Below are 20,918 nucleotides of genomic sequence, written 5' to 3' on the forward strand. Positions count from 1 at the left end.
TCACAAAAGAATTCATGGTGAAGCTATTTGCTCTCATTAGATTGACAGTTTATGAAACAACAGCAAACCTGCCAAGACATCTAAATTGCTTAGACTTATTTATTCTATTGAAGAATGAGCATTTTGAAATTGAACCACTTTACTTACATGCAAATACTAATAAGTGTAAATAAGACACACTGCTAACTGGTACGTTCGAAAAGTAGCCAAAACTCAAAAATTGCAGCTACAAATCGTAAGAATTTGTAGCCTCAAGCAATGGCTGCTTGGGGGTCGTCATATGGGAATCCGAACAACTCAGAGTATGTTAATGGTGTGTTCCATTTGTAGTCAAAGATAACAAATTCCAGCTCTCCAGTTGGAAAGAAATCACCCAGAATGCTCCTCAAAGTTGGACTTCCCACTCGGAAAGCCTGAAAGTCAATTTTGAGATCCAACATGGCTGCTCCTAGCATCAACAATAGCAAGCTGTGGTGGAAACACATTTATTTTATAACACACACTTGTACTGCGACTATAATCAATGTTACCTGTAGCGAATGTTACCTGTATAGAAGAGCCAATTAAAAGTGGTGTTTGCGTGAGGAAGTACGTCTTAATATGAAGTTTGTAAGAGGTGCTACGAACAATGGTGATTTGGGTGTCGCCATATTGGAATCCCAACTACTCTCACTCCTCCCAGAATGCTAACAGTGCATTCTGTTTGTAGTGAGGACTTGGAAATCAGCTGGAATGCCCCTGAAATCGGAGTTCCCACTCAAAAAGTCAAAGAAATCTCAATCAACAATTCTGAGATCAAATATGGCCACTCTCAGGTTCAACAGTGGTAAACTGTGATGGAAACATGTTCATTTTACAAGAGTACAAGTGCATTTAGAATGAATGTTACCCGTAGCTCTGGCAACAATAAGCTAAACAAAATGTTTGCTTATGGAAAACCATCTTAAGGTTAAAACGATCTTCATAAGAGGTGCTACAAACAGTGGCTACTTGGGCGTCGCCATATTGGAATCCCGACTTCTCCCTGTATGCTAGCTGGAATGATGGTTAACTCGGGTGTGACGTCATTCCCAGCTCCAACTTCTGAGATAAATGGAGCCAGCGTAACACTTCTTATGCCTTGTTTTAACACACCATTACCATGTTTTACTCCACAATTAAACATGGTAATGGCAGTATTATGCTGTTGTTTTTTTCAATGGGAACCATAAAGAAGGTCAAAGTTGATGAACATGGAAGGAGCAAAATGTAAATTTATATTTATACAGATTTTTAAGTGTATATGTCATTTCCTTGTCAAATAAAATAAGGAGATATATAAAGGTTGGAAGTCTGAATATTTTAAAGAGGTCTGAATACTTTTGGAAGGTACCTTCTGGGGAAATTTTCTTCTGTTTTCCTCTAGCAGCCTGGAGGCTTTTTTTTTATCCCACATATCAATTTAGCAGCTGCTAAATACCAATTTGTATGATCAGAATTCCACCTCTACAACTTCAACATGTGGTTACATGTTCTAGGACAGCAATTTGTGGTTAGAGTGCCAATATTTGTCAGTCCTGATGAAAGATTTAAACCCAGTGTTGTGGCATACAGAGAGGGGATCCCTGTAGCTTCCCTTCCATGCGCCCCCTATTGGTGATATCCGGAAAATTGAAATCCCGGTTTCATCGACCTCGTTGAACTTCCAGAAAACTGCTAAAAAAAAATCAACTGCTCGCTCGCTGTAAAAATACTTTTATCAAATAAATTGTCAGGTGTTTCTCTTGTCATATTCCTCATTCGTTCGACTGTGAGGAGTAAAAAAAAAAGGAAGAAAAAAGAGGAGTGGGTGGATGGGGGCACAGTCATTTAAAAAAAGGGGAAAAAAAACTGAGCAGAGCGCATGCGCCTGATTTGAAGAGAATACGCCATATTGAATTCCCGTAGGAATCACGGCATTCTTGCAGCTACGAGGGCCAGTTTATTAGTGGTCCGAAATTGATCTCATGTTTTTATTTCGCTTCGTTCTGTGACACCGAATAGCTCAGCGAGTCTCGTCGGAACCGGTACAGCGGCGCAGATTCAAAACGGACTCGCTAACGACAGGTTACTTGTCGGGGGAGTGGAGGGTGGGGGGTGGGGGTTTACCAGGCAGAGGAGTTGAATGGATCCGAGGGTAGCTTGGATTCAGCCGGAGCAGAAAGGACCTGCGAACGCCGTATGGATGCAAATCTGGGAGACCTCTCAGGGAGTACGGACGCTCTCCGCTCACACTCGGAACCACAGCCGGTGTGTGAGTTATGCGGCTTTGATGGCTTTGAATAATGTGGCGGCCGCGGCGGCATCGTGCAAGAGCGCCTGCAGCCCGAGCAACGGGAACGTTACGGGCAGCCTGAGCAACGGCAGCAGCCATCACAGCATCATGAACTGCTCCGCACGCAGCGGAGGCGGCGCGGCCACCTCCACGCAAGGGACACCGGCGACCAACGGGACCGCACAGAGCTCCCTCCCGGTGGCGAACGAGCCGGGCCGGGCCAAAATCCCGATCCCGAAGACGGGCTCCGTCTCCTCGTCGTCCTCGCAGGAGTCGGGGACGGAGAACCCCGTTTCCAGCAGCTCGCTTCTCGAGAGGACTTTGGGTGGAAGCGTGGGGGGCGACGTCAACAAGAACGTCTGCGGCGCCGGTCTGCTCCCCGGCTTGAGCGACGGCGCGGAAAACAACGCGAACCTGTACCATCAGCGACATCAGCGCAGCCCGGAGGAGCGTCCGGCTTTTAACTCGCAGCAGATCTGCGCGAAGCAGCACCAGGTCCACCACTCTGCCGTTAATCACACACACAATCTCCACCCGGGACGGAGGAAAAGTGACAACAAGGCGAGCACCTATGGGATGAATTACCTGCTTTCGAACTGCACTAATGGGAATCATGTGAACAATTGGACGCCGTGGAAGAAGAGGAAATACAGCTCAGGAGTGCTTGGGTGAGTTGCGTTAAGGACTTAAAATAGAGTAACGTCCGTCTTTCTGTCGTTGCTTTCAAGTGTCCGCCATTCAAGGTTTTTTTTTTTTTTTAACTTAGGTTTTAGTGAATAGTAGTATTCGAAGTATGGTATTGCACTTTGAAAGTACTCCACTGAGTAGAGATGTTCGTTTAATGCTTTTCTTTTCTTTTTTCTTCCTGCTCTCTTCCCGTTGGCCGGCTGGCCCTTCCGTTGAATTGTCCACTTGTAGTGTCCTACGTAGCTCACTTTGTAGTTTAAAAAAAAAAAAAGAATTTATTGCTGCTAAAGTTGAGCTGGAAAGTTTGTGATATTATCAGTAAATGTCAATAGAAGCATTTTCGAGACTTGTGTTGTCGCATATAAACCATAGATGCCGCCTTCAGTATGTCCCACATTTCGAAATGCAGAGCAAGGCGCGACAGAGCGAGTGAACTAGGAAACAATTGGTGGACAGGAACCGGAAGTGTCCCGATTTGTTTACTGGGATGCTTGAAAGGATTAAGTGTTGTATTTGGATGTACAATTATGAATATCTATTTTTAGATTCTCTATGGATACTTCAATAAGATATGAAAAGATTCTCAAACATGCCAGAAGTAATAACTTGTATTGGTTGATGATTTTTTTTTAAGTTTCGCGATAAGTTTTAAAGTCTGTGCATAAATATAATTTTATTTTAAGGAATAAAAAAAAAAAAAAGACAAGATAGCCATCACTGTAGAATACTTAAAGTTGTGCTATTCATTTAATATCTTTGTTTTTTAAATCTTTTTTTTTTCCTTCACATTATCAGATTAGCTTGCCCTCTGCTGTTAAAGTGAATTCACTATGTAGTGCATGTGATATGTAAGGTTTGAAAAATTATTGGCAGTTTGTGTATTTAAGGTCTTTTTGAAGCCTTATGTCAAAACAATAAATATTTCTCAAGTTAAATGTTAAATGTCCTATCTATTCCTTGCAATAGATAGCAAGGAAACGTATAGCACCCTTCAAAGACCACAGTGCAGTGTTTTGGTGTCTGACTTTTTAAATCAAGAATATATAAATAAAATGTACATTTATAACCATTGTAAAAGATATTAAAAAAAATTATATTTAGAATTGAGGGCGGGGGAGTCATATTACAGTTTTCACTGCAAACTATGACCAGACATTTTTAACTGATACAAGCAGGCGGGATTACCTTTTTATTAGGGCTGTATGGCAAATAAAAATGTATAGCAAGTAAAGGATGCAGTCAAATTAGAAGTAATAGTAATATTTCGTTATAAGTAGCTAACTCTCTTTTTTGGCATTCTGTCAAAAACTGCAACTGATTAGCTTGTTTTCTGCTGTTATATCGCTAAAAGGAAGCAGTAGCAGTGTTCCAATTGTTTGCTCGCTTCCTGTGCAATGCACTATGTACATAATGTTTAACTGTATTTCTCCTCCTAGGGGTGAAGAAAACTTTCGCTTAGAAACATTTAAACCTGTGCTACCGAGGCTAGCCGATGATTATGTCCCAAAGCAGACTGCATTTATTATATTTTGAACACAGTTGTGGAAACATGAACTGTGTCATTTTTATGACATTCCTGGGTAAATGAAAAGATATGCATAATTTAAATTAGAAAAAATTGGCTTTCCGTTTGTCTTAAATAAATGATTTGGAGGCGTATGGTTTGATAGTCGGAGGTGCTACACATCTTGACGCTTGAATTTTTCTAAAAAGTTTAAAAGTTGCTAATAAAAATTGCCTGACAAATAACACATCATGTAAGGCTGGGATTCAACAAAAACTAGTGATACATTTGTTACAGATGAAATTAATTACAGCCTCCGACAAAGAGGATCTCTAATTTTTTTGTTTGTTTTTGTTTTTAACTAGTAGCTGCTCCGAGAAGGGTTTGGTAGTACGAGGCCAGACAACAAGGTGGAGGTTTTATCCCTGGAAGCTGTAGCTGTTTTTTTGCTGTCCCTGCTGCCATAACAGCGTGAGAAACCCGCGTGACCAAATGCTGCTCCTTTCTGCAGTCTCATCCTGTATGCTGTGACACGCTCGCCTGGTAGAAAGCTGGATGTCGTTAAAGAGAGCGGTGCTCCCGACTGTAAGCAGCTTGAGCGAGACGTACAGTAATGCAGCAACGTTTGGACCTAAAATATGAAGAGACATGTTTCACGTACTCCCTTTTAGTTATAGTTATAATCACAACACTGAGTGCTACACGCTGTGACGTTATTGTATGAGGGAAAACAATTCCAGCAGCGTATGGTTTCTACAATTTCTGGACGTATGACGACCCTGGGTTTTGTTCTTCCTCAGACTCCACGAAGAGGTGATGGACTTTTACAACTTCATGTCCCCGCGACCTGAAGAGGCAGCTATGAGGAAGGAGGTGGTGAAGCGAATAGAGATGATCATCAAGGAGCTGTGGCCTACTGCGGATGTAAGATCCATGAGTTCACCAGCACCTCCTCTGAAGCTCAAATCTGTCCCGAGTCGGGTCCGTTTTGAAAAGTGCTGTTAACCCTCTCAATTCTTTGTTTTGTGCAACATGGAATTGTAAGGGCTGTGTTTCTATATTTTCCTTCAACGACTTGGAAAGGGGCCAGACTTTAGAACGGGATTATATGGCAGTAGCCCAGAGCCTCAATGTTTAGGGGGTGGCCCAAATAATTTTTTTTATAATGATTGCATCCTTTGCATTGTTTTCTATATAAAACTAATAGGCCGATAACCGATTAATTTTCTTAATACTTTGAAATTTTAAATTTAATTTGAATTTTAAAACCTCAACAAAAACTCAAAACATTTATGGATTTTCAATTTTAAACGTCTTTTATTTGTTTTGAAATTGTACATGGTGTAAAGAAGCGTTTAAATTGAGTTGTGTTAGGAATGCAGGACTGGTACAATGAATCAAATTAATCCTGGTTAATCGATTGAAATAATCGTCAATTAACATTGTAATGGTAATGTGTGATAATTATGGAACGTTGACCTTTACCCTTAAGCTCTGAAATGTCCTAAAGGCTGCCAATATTTCCTAATCCAGCGTGTTCCCCAGCTGACTGGAAGCTTAGGAAGATCAAACGGAGAAAGTCTGCTCAGTCTTCCCGGTATCTGCTAAAAGTCCTGCTCTCAAAGACGTGTCTCAACATGTCTAAAAATAATACCGTTTCCTTTGAAATAGCTTTTTACATCTGCGATTCTTTTGACTAGCTTGATCCACACTGTCTGCTCTGACTTTGACTCTTTTTTTACTGAGTTAAAATCTTTTCCACCGAAGAGAACCCGTTGATGCTTAGCTTTGCTGCGTTCACTGATCAGAAAAATATCTGATATTTGAGTTTCTAACCAGCCAACGACCTGGACAAATAACCAGACAGGATCTCGGTACGTCTCTGCAGCATACGCTATCGTTCAGATCAAATTATCGACAATATGTAAATAAGAAACCACTTTGAGTGAAAGCTTTGAATTTGCCTACAAAGTAAATGTAAAGTCAACAATGTGGACAATGTAAAGTCCTTTCTGTTTTTAATAAACCCAAATGACAACTGGACAAGAACCTGAAGCTGAGTAGACTTCGAACTCAATAACCACAGAATTGTCATATGAAGTCAATACATCTAAAAACGTCTTAATTCCTGTTCATAAAGTAATTTTCTGAAAGAAGAGTACTTATTTTAACTAGAAAAATTGCTGTTCCTAGCGAAGCAGCCGTGAGAATGCATATTTGCAGAATGATTGCTGCAGAAATGCAAGAAAAAGCAGAAAAAAGCATAAGAATCTGAAATATTTGAAAAAGCTGAAAACTAAAACGTAGCAAAAGAAATAGCATAAATTAGCAGAAGCAGAAATTGGTATAAAACCTGAAATAGTTGAAAAGGTTGAAAAGTAAAACTTAGCAAAAAAGCAGAAATTCGCAGAAATTAGTACAAAACCAGATATAGTTGAAAAAATTAAAAAAAAAATGAAACATAGCAAAAGAAATAGCTTAAAGTATCAAAAGAAGCAGAAAATTTTGATATATGAATTGCTAAAATTTATGAAAGTTTGTAGAGCGTAAAAGCAGAAGGCATATACAGAAAGGTAGACAAGCAGAACGCTGACACACAGATAGAAAACGAGCACAAGCGAGAAATGCATTGAAGGAATAGGAGAAGTCGTGACATGTCTTTACTCCAGAAGAGTTTGACAGAAAACAGTAAGACCTGTAGCAATAATAGTAATAGTTCCTTGAAGTAGACATGCGTGGCTACGTTTTAAAGCATACATTATTCCTGTACAGCTAAATATGCATGAACAGCATCATTTTGTTTGTCAGAAAGCATGAAACGTTCAAAAATCGTCAGTTAGTAACTGACGACAGTTAGAGAATCCCACCATAGGATTACATTGTAAACCTGAAAACCATCAAAAATCTGCATAAAGATTAAAATCGCAAGTGTGGAAAAACCGTAAGAGATATCAAAAAGCCGAGACATTCGAATATAGTTTAACGTCTTGTGATTTGTTTAAAAGTTGAATGGAGTTTCTAGGTTGAAGTCTAGGCAGAAGTAGCAAGCTGTGAAAAAGCAGAAGATTTTAGCAGAATTCTGTGGAATTTTGTAGAATTTCAATGTATTTCAATGGGGCAAAAAATTTGCACAAAAGCACAAATATTTCAAAAAGTACAATAGTGAATTTTAGCAAAAGTCATAGCAGAAATCTCCAGACAAAGCAGAACGTTTTGATATATGAATTGGCACAATTAGTTGAAGATAGTAGAAGTAGTTGAATGTAGTAAAACGTACAGAACATTATATAATAATAATAATAATAATAATAAATATTCTCTTACATATTCTCACTGAATAGGACTGGTGGTATTACACAGTAAATCATGTCTTATCTGCCTCAAATTCAACAGCGTGGAATCAAATTTCTGTTTTTGTTCCAGTTGTCAAAAATCTGTTCTTTTACTTCGGATTTTAAGTAAAAGAAAAATCTGAAGTATTAAATAATTTCAAGAATTTAAATAAATGGTTTAAGGAAATAACCTAATTTCCTAGAATTAATTTGTAATCAAATTACATTTGATAACCTTCGTTCAGAATATGTATCTGAACATTTTATTCAGAATGTCCGCGTATCCTTAAACAAAAATCTTAAATTCACGTATTTAAAAGGTTATTTTAAAAAAGTAACGTTTTAATTTCACTTAAATAATGCACGTCAGCTTTAAAACGTTAATCACAGGTCTTTTGTTTAGACAAGACTTTTTTAGTCTCATATTTACATGCATGTAGTTTTTTTTGTTGTTTATTTCTCGTTGGACTTTTCTGTCAGGCAAACGTTTGAGACTACTCAGACATCTTAACTGCGTCTTGAGGGTTCCGGTAACAAGCAGCTAATATATGCCTGCTAGTTACCGGTAGCCAGCTAGCAACTTGCTGGCTCTTTGCGTCTATCATGGGTGAATACTCGACGAATGACAGCGACGCGCAAACGTCACCACCACTTGGGGTGAAACCCAACACACTGGAGGCGATAGCGGCAAAAGTCTTCAAAATTTCTTTTTCACATTTTTTGTCTCGTCCCAAGCGCACATGTATAGGAGGGCAAAATCTCACATGCCTGAATATTATTGGTCGCTTTTCTGGAAAAGAGCAAGCGATTTAATCATCGTGCAAGGTCCATAGGAATTGGACCAGCCATCTCTGATATAAATTTTCGTTCAAGATGAAAACGTCTTAAAAAAGTCGTATATTCAACTTGCTGAATCCTGCAGGCACCCTGTTATAATCCAACCTTGTAACATTTCCCCTTTAAAGTGCTAATTACTAATATGTAGAAGCAGAGGGGTCACGCAGTGCGGTAAGACTGATGTCATTTCCCAGCTCGTTACTTAACGGCGTAAAGTACGAGCGGCGGTGATTCATTCATTTCCCACTTCCACTGTGAGCCACATTGTTAGATAAATGGACTCAAGTCCCCGCATTTGTTCCAGCTTCCTTTTTTTTTTTTTTTTTACATCCCAGCCTGTTATTTGAGGCCCGTGCCGCTGCCTTGTCGCATTTAACAGAAGGAAAGGGAAAGAACTTCATTCTGCTTCCTTTCAAGAGCTTTCACTTCGACTCCCCTCCATAAAGCCCCAGCCTTTTGTTTCCAAGCCTTTTGTGTGCTTCAATTGGCTGCTGTATACTCACCTTGGCAAGGGTTTACGTCTCCTGAGAGGAACCCAGAAATGCCTTTGTTGATGGCAGTTTGCAAACATTCAGCTGAATAAATGCACCGCGACTTCAAAATATGTCATCTAGAAAGATGTGGTTATCTTCAGCAGTACTTCAGTAACGTCTCTTGAATCATTTTCACCAGGTTCAGATATTTGGCAGCTTCAGCACAGGGCTCTACCTTCCAACAAGGTAAGGTCCTGCAGAGACAGACTGTCACTTTAAATCCTGCTGTACTGCTATCCTTTAATGCTTGCCGTTATTTTATTTTTTCCCTTTTACCCACAGCGACATTGACCTGGTGGTGTTAGGGAAGTGGGAGCGCCCTCCGCTGCAAGAGCTAGAGCAAGCTCTTCGGAAACGCAATGTGGCCGAACCTTTCTCCATTAAAGTGCTGGACAAGGCTACAGTAAGTAAAGTGTGGCTTAGATCTTCTTTTAAGTTTTACTCCAGCTCGTTTACATTATTACATTTCCTTTTAAAGATCCTCATGAACATGTAATTGCTGATATAGCGGTAAAGAATGTCGTTAAACAAACAAAAATGACTATTGGAGACTAAAGACTCTTCCCGTCTGTGATCGGTTGTCCATTTTTTTCAGTTTAGAAGAACTTGTTCCTATTTTCTCCCACATGTTTGACAATGATAGAGCAATAATTGGACTCATTTTCAGAGAATGCTCATAGTGATCAGGACTTCCAGAGGTCAGAACCTGTGAACCTTGTCAAGGACTCTGCACATCAACTCTAACGGCTACGATTTCTCCCTCAGGCTGTGAAACGACTGTTAAATCTGTATTACTGCACATACTTTACCATTCACTCCCTCACAGATTTGTTCTGGGGTACTTTTCTGTCACCCCAATATTTCTAATCAACAAGCAAGTTAAAATATCAGGCAAAAATAGACTGAATAAAAATAAAAAGCAGTTTTAATCATGGTAACTATCTATTCTTAGGGGATGTGGGGAAGCTGTCCTGATTGAATAAAGAGAGTGGTGGGCTCTGCTAGCTAAAAAGTTAGCTGGACTAAAGCGCTAACTTCAATTCAAATTATATCTGCGCTTAGGACTACAACCCTTGAGCACAAATTTAATTTTGACATCATTTACATATTCTAGAATGCTCTTAGATATGGTATTTTGTGTTTTATATTTTGTTATTTTATTCTTGTTTGAAATAAAGTCATTAGGGGGGAGAGAACGTAAGGAGAGGAAACTGAACTGCTACATAAACATTCTTCACGTGCTTCAAAATAAGACCATGAGTATAAAAGTTTAATGACTTGAAGATAACTAAAGCCTTATTCAACTTTTACGAAGCAGTAAAAGTTTTGTAAATTTATCCATAAAAAGTGACTTTAGGGAGGCTAAGTGTGCTAAACGTTTTGAAAGTTAGCTAAAGCACTAAATGAAAAATTAACTCGATTAGCGCATTAGCAAACTAGAGCAGGTGTGCCGTAACAGCCTGATTTGTCAATTCATGACTGAAATAATAACAGACAACACTGCCTTAGACTGCTTACGCTAATTCTACCTACGGCTACTTACTCTAGCTAAACAGGTTAAAGAAACTCTCAGAACAGATTAGGAAAAAGGCACTGAGCTCTTTCAGTCTTCAGAGTTACAGAGTTTTGACTTGGCCAACATGTAGGTCAGAGATGGTTCCCCTCCGCCATTATTTCCCTCCATTGTGTTAAAGCCAGAGCCATCTTTCCGCGGCTAATCGTAATTTGTTCAACAGCTTGGGTGGAAGGGCTCATGCTAACAATACTGCAGCATTTCCACATATTAATATCCTGTGGTATTTGCACAAAACCCCGGCAAACTGTCAGAATGCTGCATTTCCCTTTAAACAGTTTATGGTTTAGTTTTTCTCTGCTCTGAAGCGCCTCAGTGTGGGACTCAGGATGTCGTCTAACACCTGTTTTGTTTGTTTGTTTGTTTTTCTTTCTGAAATCTCTCTTTCAGGTGCCAATCATCAAGCTGACTGACCAAGAGACCGACGTCAAGGTGGACATCAGTTTTAACATGAAAAGCGGGGTGAAGGCGGCGAGCTTCATTAAAGACTACTTAAAGGTTGTTGACAACTCGGATTCGCACATGAACGCGGCACGCACGTTCACTGCGGGTTTCTCCGGCTAAATCAGATCAATGGCCGACCCAGAATACGCACAGCTGGAGGGAGAGAGCTAGAAAAGGTCATGGAGATGTATTAAAATAGACACAAAAAGCCACTCAAGTCACATAATTATAGTTCCTGCTTCAGCGTTTAAGTAGAACTTTGGAAATTCCCTCTTCGACTCGCTGAGCAGTCCGAGTCGTTCACTCCAGGCAAGCTGGCTCATCTCTGTTTAAACTTCAGAAAAAAAAGCGCTAATTAGGATTGTGTTGTCAAAATCCCTTCATCTGCCTGGAGTTTGTTTTTTTTTACCTCTTGGCTCTGAAGGAATTCCTGCTGAAGGCGGGTCTTTAGCCATGTCAGTCACAGCTATTGGCTAATGAGGGGAAAGGAATGTCTGCAGCTCATGTTCCAGCAAGCTGTCAGGTCTGTTCTTTCGGCCGCCGCTGGTTCGCACCTTGTTTACTCTCTCGTCGTGCGGGAATGCGTGTCGCAGCCTGAGAGGCCTCGGCCTTCAGCATCACTCAGCGTCAAGCTCAGCAAGCGCCGAGTGACGATGATGGCTCATCTTAACATGCGAGGTGTTCAAGGGAAGGAGGTGAGGCACCTGGTGTCAAGAATTCATGTAATAGAAGCTGGAGCAAGGGCTTCCTGTTAGCTTCAATACCTTAGAGAAAGCATTAATTATGTCTCCATGTGAGTAGTTTAGCTTCCAAAGGAAAATAGCAAAATTGGTTTTCTGATTAACACGAAACTGATGCTACACAAATTCTCTATCTGCATTAGGCTACATTTTTACATATTATTAGTTAACAATTTTTACTGTTGTCACCTTCTTAAAATAAGTCCAAGTAAGACTAAGTTATTTTTTGCCAAAAGGGATTTAGGCAAAAAAAAAGAAAAAAGGGGTCGCTTTTGGCTCAACTCGGGTCTCTCCAGGTTTTTGTCTCATTGAAAGTATTGGAAAGACATAAACTTTTTAAAACCTTTGCTACCGGTTTGCTCTCTGTGCCTAATCTTAAGGGAAAAATCAAGTTTTACTTCCCTCATAATTTGCTGGCTTGTTGAATTTTAAAATGCATCTCAAATTTGTAGGCACCACCTGAGGAGGTGGGACTTGAAAAGTCTTATTGATGCAGTTCTAGCGTTATTTAATTTCCAGATTATTTTAGCTATGTGAAGCTTTTCTGTCTGGAATAGATATGAAGATTTCACCTTTCATCGACATTTTTCTTTCTTTTTCTTTAATTCAGTAGGAAAAACTTAATTCTTGGTTCAAATTAGGGTGCACCGATTGCAGCTTTTTGGCTGATTACCGATCTTTAAAAATCCTGACCTGCCTATTCTGATTTTGTCTGATGCAGATTTTTATTTTTATTTTTTGGTCTCAAAACTTGCTAAATATATCGACAAAGTTGATTGTCGAACTTCCAAAATAAAAAACATTGGGGACAATTTATTAGCTGGCGAATTTATCGGTGCACTCCTACTTTAAATCTGTTGGGCAGAAAGTAACTGCACAATATTTTATCCTTTCACTAAAACCACAACAGCAACATTTCCTACTCCTGTAATAAAATAACAATTTAATTATTACTGTTCTGTTAGTATGGGGTTTTTCCCTCATAGCCTGTACAAGCAGAGTGTGACTCGGTGCTTTTAATTCCTGTCCTGTTCTTCCTTCCTCTCGGTTAACCACTAGGTTTCTCATTGTTGGACTGTTGTTGTTTTCTTTGTCGTCTCTTACAGAAGTATCCTGTGCTGCCTTACTTGATCTTTGTGCTGAAGCAGTTTCTGCTGCAGAGAGATCTGAACGAAGTCTTCACTGGGGGCATTAGCTCTTACAGCCTCATCCTTATGGTCATCAGTTTCCTACAGGTATTGTTGTATAAGCTATCAGGGCAGCCCCTGTTATTTGTACCCCTATGTTATTAGCCTTTAAGTAAATTCATGTTTTATAGAAGTAAAACAAGTTGAAAAATGTGGGGGGGGGGAATACTTTTTTTTCCATGTAGTGTAGTATTTAAGAGACCCTTAATCTCTATGAAATCCATTAAGTCCTAGGTGGTCGGTCTGTGTTGCTCTGTGTCTGCCTCCTTTCCAAAGGAAACCTTATTAGAAATTAGGGTCACGTGATGTATTGAGATCACCATATTAAGTCTTTTTTTTTTCTTTATGTATCGGTTTCAGTCTGACATGTAAAACTGGACTAATATTAATAACCGATTATTATATCCATCTCGTCGCGGTTTGTGTTTCAGGAGTAGTTGCGTGGTTTCTGTTGGGTCACGTGACAGAATCCGAATCGGTCAGGGTCTTTAAAGATCCTTTCACCGAGTCTTTAAATGTGCCAGTGATCGAAAAGATATGGCTAAATTGACACAGAAATGGTTCGTCGAAGCTCTGCCTCCAGATCTTAAAATAAAAAAAAATGGATAGGTGAATCACCCGCGGTTAAATTCAAAACTATTTTCCCACTGAAGAAATCTTAAATTTACGATTAAGTAAAGGCTTTTTACCCATCTTCTTTTGGAGTTTCTACCCTTTATGATTAGTAGTAGTTCTTATGTCGAAGTGTTAAGAAGTGACACATAAAAATATTTTCTCCCTCTGCCTCAGCTCCATCCACGTATCGACGCCAGAGACCCCAACCAGAACCTGGGCGTGTTACTGATCGAATTCTTCGAGTTGTACGGCCGTCATTTCAACTACTTGAAAACAGGGATCCGCATCTCAAACGGAGGTGCGTACGTTCCCAAAGAGGAAGTGATGAAGACCATGACAAACGGATACACCCCATCCATGCTCTGCATAGAGGACCCACTGCTTCCAGGTAAGCAACTCAATCCAATTCAAACTCGACTTCTTCAAGCCACACATTTTGCTGTTTTGTTACTTAACTAAAAAAAAAGAGAGTTCTACTCTTTCTGTAGCCTGGTTTTGATGAAACGCATTTGATTTATTGATATTGCTAGGTTCTAACTTATTTGTGCTGGCCTGCTTTGTTTTTTTGCATCGCTCTGGTTTTCAATTTTCTTGTTACTGCAAATGCAAATAAGCTGAGGAAATGTCCGAAATGTTGCTTTCTCTAATTCGGTGTTTTCAGAGACCCACCATGAAGAATTCTGAGAAGTGTAATATAGCAACAAAGTCACTAAATTAGCAACAGTGGAGTATCTAATGTAAACCGCGCACATGCAGATGTGACCTGGTGGGCGGGTCTGTCAGTCAGCCGTCTCCAGGGTGTCCGTGCATCCTTAAAAAGTCTTAAATTTGTGCATCTAAAAGTAAGGTTTAAAGTTGTCTTTTATTCATTTAGAAAGCTGAGTTGGCCTTAAATTTCTTAATCACAGATCTTAAATTTAGTCTTGGTTGGACTATTCTGTCAGACTAAAGTTTGTCACATGCAGACATGCTAATTGCCGTCTGCTAACATACCCTTGCTAGCTAGACAGCGTTTTTGTGTCGGTAATTGCAAATTTATCGCAAGTTGGCTGGATGAAGCTTGCGCATTTCTTTTGCAGTATAGGTCCTAAATTCCATTCATAATGGTCTTAAAGTCTTAAATTGGAGTTGGTGAAACCTGCAGAAGCCCAGTCTCTCAGCTGCTAAGTTTCAGACCTTTGCGGAGGCAGATGAGATCAGAATTAAGAAAATCTGAGCGTTTTATCGGTCATAGTGCTGTGATTGGTTTTATAATTATGTTGTGCACTGCAAACCTATTTGAGGGGAAAGGGGAAAAAAAACTGTCCAATTAATAGTAACACCAATCTTTGGACAGTAAAATTCAGATTACAAAATCAGAGAGGAGAACGTATCTTGCCCAAATGCTTTCTTTACTCTAACTGCACATCAATAAATAATATCCCAATTTCTCTCAAGCAAAACTATGAAACGGTGTAACATTCAGTTTTGTTTTCTTCCCACGTAGGTAACGACGTGGGGAGGGGCTCCTATGGTGCCATGCACGTCAAGCAGGTGTTTGACTACGCCTACACGGTCCTCGGTCACGCCGTGACGCCGCTCGCCAAGTCCTACCCCAACAAAGACTGCGAGAGGTGAGAATTCAGCCGAGAAGTGTTTGTTTTTCACGAATCAGAGCGAGACGCTCATATCAAAATGTCTGTCTTGCTCCACAGCACGCTGGGAAGGATAATAAGATTAACCCAAGAAGTAATTGAATACAGGGAGTGGATTATTAAGAAGTGGGGAGGCAAGGATTCGCCGCAGACGGACAACAGAGGTAGCAACGGGCTTCCGGAGAGCATCTTAAAGATGATGTCACCGATTTCTTCTGTTGGTGCGAATCATCGCTTATGTTTTCCTGTAGCGTCTTCTCCCAAGGAGCCTGTTTCGGAGCAGGAGTCCTGTGTGCTGGGTGGTGGTTTTGTAGGTCCTGAGGATCAGCAGAGGGACTCTGCTTCACCTCACAGCGCAGACTCTCCCATGTCCATCTCCAGCCCCAAGCAGCACTCATCGGCCTCATCCGTTTCCTCGCTGTCTGGCTCCGACAACGTAAGACACACCTTTCATGATGCTGCTTTTTAAAAACCGAATTCTGAAAAGCCTCATTCAGTTCAGTGGGGATTAATGAATTATTTGATTAAAGTTAGTACCAGTCGATTAGCTTGTAATGTCCTAGACCGTCTTTCAGTGTTTTAGTCTGGCCTCCATCCAGAAGAGGGCGCCGCTGTTCATCCTTAAGCGAATAAAGCAACATAGAAATCAAAATGGCAGAGGAAATTAAGAGTGGATTAAAGAAACTTTCCAAACAGAGTTCGGTGTGGGAGGCAAAATGAACTTTATGCGGTTCTGTTTGGAAATATAAACACTCGACAAACTCCTCACGTTTCACCTTAATGGTGCTTCATTCAGTCGAGTGCCGACTTCTCATCCAGGAATTAATGTTGTACTTTGAAGGTGAGGACAAGATGTCTTTAAAAGCAGAGCATAACAGACAAAATATTCAAAAAGATTAATGAAATAAACACGATGCCAGTAAGCCAGGTTGATTTTTGAGGGCTGTCGTGGGTTAATGCACTTGGAGTGAAGTTTTATCGTTCCTTCAAGAGCAACATCTGTAAACTGGTTCGTTATCAAACGCCGCAAACAAGCCCCTTCCAGAAAATATTCAAGAAATATTTCTCAGCACAGATGGGGGAATATAATTTAAAACAAATTTGTGTGCGTACAACTGTTATACAATTTTCAGTTTCTATATGTGGAGTGAATTCTTTCTGTTCATGGGAATTAGGCGTGTCAAACATTTTTTTTAGCATCTTTTATTTTTCTATTCTGCAACCTCAGAGGTTCCTGTTTTGTTGTATTGCATAAATATGTTTATGTTTAATAGTCTGAGAAAACATTTTTTTCTGTTTATTCAGCTAGTATATAATACAGCAAAAACAAAATAATGTAAGAAAATTGTCATTTTTAAAAAAATCCTTCATATTATGAAAAATTTCACCCTTTATGGAAAGACGGTTGGTCCTTTTGATCAGAGAGAAATCTCAGGTTTTTGAGAAAATGGCCGCTTATCTTTCAGTTGATGACAGTCAATCAGCTTTAGACTAACTCGATAATGGAAAGTTTACATTCCGGAAACGATTTATTCTCCCTGACAGCTGTTTTTTGATTTGCCAGGACTCTGACTCAGCGTTGTCATACACCCTCCCTCCTCCGACCCTGTCGGCGTACGCGTCGTTCCCGGCGCTCGGCCTCGCCCTGCAGTCGAGCGTCCACCTGGGCACCGGAAAGCACGCCATGGGAGGACGCCATCTGCTGCTTCCTCCGGGTTCACAGGTAGGCCGCAAGCCCTCTTTCTTTCAGCTCAATACGACACATTTGAACCTCAAAAATACTATTATTAGTGGCTGAAAAAAGTCAAGACGAAAAATCTTTCGAATTGTAAACATATTTTCTTTTTAAAAATGGCTTTTTAAAATATATTTTCTATAGAAACCCAGTGTTGTCCTGTTTGCTCTCCAGGCTCACGTCTCTCTGCCCAGTGGTCTAGCAATGCACTCCATGCCTGGCAGACAGGTGTGTATGGACACCGGGCTCCCCTCCTTCTACCACATGCCCCTCCCAGCCCATGCTCATACCCCCGCCCCCTCCAGCCCCCAGCCTCCGCTCAGCCCCCACTCCAGCCACACACACAAGGTAGGCGCCGGATGCTGCAAACGCTCTCATGCACTACATCAAGGGAAACCTTGTCTCTCACTCATCTTTGCGCCTTACTCATCCTTTATTCGTCCGTCTTTTACAAGTTCAAGCCACTATTTTATTTCTTTTTCTCTCATTCGGTTCAGACAAACCCGCTTCTTTCCAGCAGCAAGTAACGCTGACGCTGGAGGTGAGATATTCAGCTGTAAAACTGGATGTTTGAGCCTTATGATTTCCCATAAAATATCCAGACTCGTGCTTCTTCAGAAGACCGCAGAGCAATTCTGCAAATTCATGCCGCCGTCTTTGCAACAGATGCTGAGCTTTACTCGGCTGGTCTGCTCGCACATTTCCCCCATTGGCTGTCCCGTTCAAGGTTAGCACAGAGTCAATATGAGCTGATACATACCTGTTACGCCCTGCTCACACAATTCTACCAGAATTAAAGTTTTGCTCTCTCTTTTTTTCTGGATGCTACTTGCTTGTACTAGTGGTGTCCAAATGTTTTGCGCTGCAGGGCAAAATTATAAGGTTAACTTCTTTTTTTTTTTTACACAAAATTTTATTTTATTTTTCTCTGTTTTATTTAAATATTGCATGTTTAATTTGTTGTTGAGCAAGTAAAAAGTAAAGAGCTAATTATTATTAATGTAGAAAAGGGTTTGATAAGTTTGCCTTCATTTGAAAAAAAGGCGCATATTTTGATAACTTTTTGGGTGCGATGTTTTACATTTCTTTCGGTTATACATGTTTTTAGTCTATTCTGTGCAACATAAGTTAGCTTGTGTAATAAGTAGTTGCGTTTCCATCAAAAATGTGCACAAACTTTATAAGTTGTCTGCTAATTTTGAAAAACACTTTGCGGTGTTTTTATTGGATAAGAAAATAGATTAAAGTCACAGCCAACACCGCAATTGCAACGTAATTTTTTTTACTTTAGCGGAACATCACCAAAGTTTTACGCATATTTGTATTGTAATCGGAGCTAATGATGTGTTTTTAAAGTGTTTATTTTGTTCATTCTGATAATTGCTTCCTTTATTAATTAAATTCACAATCAAAAAAAAAAAAAGATTGCACCTTTGCAGAACCCACACATGCTGGACACAAACTTAGGTTCCTGCTACCGAAACATGGCTGTTTGTCGTACAGTTTTAGTCAGTTACTCCTCTAAGCAAAATAATTATATTTGTACAACCTGCCTTTCTTTCTCTTCCTTTTCCCCCCCCCCCTTTTTTTATGTATTTAAAAAACAGCTGTGCATGCAATGCTCTTGATATGAAAGTCAAATTCCTTGTTTGTGAACACAAAAACAAGCTGAATTTGATTATCAGCTTTGTGAGTTTTAAGGTAACTCTTTGTCCCTCTCTGTGTTTTTTCCTTAATTCGTCCACCAGAGTGGAACGAAGTTCAACGTGAAGGGCTTCCACAACCCGCCGCCGGTGAACGGAGCCGCCCTGGCTAACCGCGGACACACACACGCACAGTACCACCGCAACTCGTGGGCACGGCGCAGGAAGAGGGACAGCCTGCCCGTCAGCCTCAGCAGATAGAAACCACTGCTTCTTCCCCTTTAACCTTTCTCTCCCTCTTTTTTTTTTTTTTTTGTTTTAATTTAATTTTTTATTTTTTGGTCTCCCCAACTTGACACCCATAAACAGGACGGACGGACGGACAGAGGGACGAGAGACCAGCTGTTTTCACTTTGTTTTCGCGGAGCAGCATCCCTTTAGATCCGCATCCTCCTCTTCTTCGTTTCAGTATTATGTTCCTGTCAGTGTTGTCACTTTTTTTTTTTTCTTTTTTTTTTTGTCGTTTCCATCGGTGACGGCACCACCAGCTTCACTCGACCTCGCTCTCCAGTCCTTGCGGAAAAGCCCCTTGTGGTTTTTTGTTACACTTTTTTTCTTTTTTTTCCAGCACACTTAAGCCGATTTTTTTTTTTTTGTTTGTTTGGTGCAATAATGTTTTTTCTTTTCAAAATTAAAGCTGTTATTTAATTGTGTGTGTGTATATGTAGAGGCATTTTTTATTTTTATTTTTGTAGTTGTAAAATTTTGTTTACAAAGCGTCTCCCTGGGTGATATTTGTGGAGGCTTAGAGCGTGCATCTCTGTAGGTGATAAAGTTGGGATGGACCTGACTTTAAACTTTAAACCCCGCCCCCTCCTCCTTTTCCTTTTCCTTTTTCTTCCAATGTGTTAATCTTCTTTATTTGGCGTCAATGTGGAGGTCAAAGAAAGCTTTGATTGCAGTATTGTCTGTTTTTCATCCTACTTCTCGTTGAGTTTCAATCTCGAAGTTTTGTCGATGTGATTGTGCATATCCTCCTTCCACTAAATCATTAGGATTAGGGATTAGGAAATGCTTCAGCTCAGTTTACTTGAATTTAAAGATCGAGAGTCTGAGTAATGGATATAAATCAGTGCAGTCCGACAATATTAAGATGCTCAGCAATTAGGTTTTCTCCTTTTTGGAACAAATGGAGGGAGAAAACAAAAAGAAAGAGGAGGTGGGAGGGGGAGACCTGATGGGAGTTAGTTCTTCCTGAACCAAGAACTCTTATATTTTGATTCCATCCAGGAATCTGGTGTATATTTAATTGCCAGGTACTTCCGCTAATTGTTTGCAATGCCTTTCTTTGTGTTTACTCGGAGTGTGTGTCCGTTTTCTGCAAACACACACACAGATACATATATATATATATATATATATATATATATATATATATATATATATATATATATATATATATATATATACACACTCTCAAACAAGTCTGTGGAAGGCTGAGCAGAACTGGTGTTATTACTATGCAAAAGGATTCGTCTTGATTATCGTGTCAACCGTTGTACGTTCCCATGACTACACCGCTTCGGACTGACGCTCAGGCTTGAGCCAACTCATGTGAACTCCACCCCCCTTACCTCCCCTTTTTTTTTTTTTATTTATTATGTTTTTTAATGAAGGCCCTTACGTGTACTGAAGTCTATAGTTTTCTACATATGTCATAAATACGGACTGGGGAGAGCGGTGTTTATGCCAGCGACTAAGTCTTGGGTTGGTGTAGTGTGTGACGTAGTGAAAAAAAACTATATGTGTGAGAAATTGAGAATTTGTGTCTTGCCAACGCAGGTTTTTAATCAGAAAAAAAAATATTAAAATTACAAAAAAACAAAAACAAACAAAAAATGCCTGACGGTTCATGAGCGGTGGTGCGCCCGGAGAGCGGCTTGCTCTCTGCCGGCTGCACTTTCAACAAAAGGGGGCGCCAAAGTGTCCGAGAAACAATTCTTGAGTTTTTTCTGAGATTTTTTTTTCCTTGAGCACTGTTGAAACTATTTATTTATATGTTCTTGTTTCAAAGAAAGCTCAGCAACTCTAATCTGTCAGTCAAAACTGCACCTGGCGTCCTATTTTTGTTAAATTTAACCAAACGTTTAAAGGGAAAAAA

General features: G+C 40.0%; 1 protein-coding gene across 3 annotated transcripts; it reads left to right on the forward strand.

The window, feature by feature from the left end:
• The first annotated feature begins 1,455 nt into the window (after positions 1–1,455).
• Positions 1,456–20,165, forward strand: papd7 (poly(A) RNA polymerase D7, non-canonical). 3 transcript variants are annotated; one of them, XM_023345390.1, is made up of 13 exons: positions 1,460–2,961; positions 5,285–5,408; positions 9,326–9,372; positions 9,469–9,589; positions 11,150–11,257; positions 13,050–13,178; positions 13,920–14,133; positions 15,232–15,358; positions 15,440–15,543; positions 15,631–15,815; positions 16,944–17,102; positions 17,289–17,462; positions 18,863–20,165. In XM_023345390.1, exons 1-13 carry the CDS (start codon positions 2,144–2,146, stop codon positions 19,016–19,018), a joined length of 2,466 nt encoding a protein of 821 aa, XP_023201158.1. In that variant the 5' UTR covers positions 1,460–2,143; the 3' UTR covers positions 19,019–20,165. The 3 variants fall into 3 exon arrangements, with proteins under 3 accessions (XP_014328012.2, XP_023201158.1, XP_023201159.1); XM_023345391.1 differs by having other exon boundaries at positions 17,289–17,342; XM_014472526.2 differs by lacking the exon at positions 18,863–20,165 and having other exon boundaries at positions 1,456–2,961; positions 17,289–18,014.
• Positions 20,166–20,918: the final 753 nt, after the last annotated feature.

The sequence above is a fragment of the Xiphophorus maculatus genome, chromosome 13 (genome assembly GCF_002775205.1).
Source record: "Xiphophorus maculatus strain JP 163 A chromosome 13, X_maculatus-5.0-male, whole genome shotgun sequence".
NCBI classification, from domain to species: Eukaryota; Metazoa; Chordata; class Actinopteri; order Cyprinodontiformes; family Poeciliidae; genus Xiphophorus; species Xiphophorus maculatus.

What these genes read in the sequence shown, in the direction of transcription:
- papd7 (XM_014472526.2), top strand. Translation starts at nt 2,144, where the DNA reads ATGGATCCGAGGGTAGCTTGGATTCAGCCGGAGCAGAAAGGACCTGCG. An exon ending in GGGCTCTACCTTCCAACAAG is followed by an intron (nt 9,373 to 9,468) that starts GTAAGGTCCTGC and finishes TTTTACCCACAG; the next exon opens with CGACATTGACCTGGTGGTGT. An exon ending in GCCGCAGACGGACAACAGAG is followed by an intron (nt 15,544 to 15,630) that starts GTAGCAACGGGC and finishes GTTTTCCTGTAG; the next exon opens with CGTCTTCTCCCAAGGAGCCT.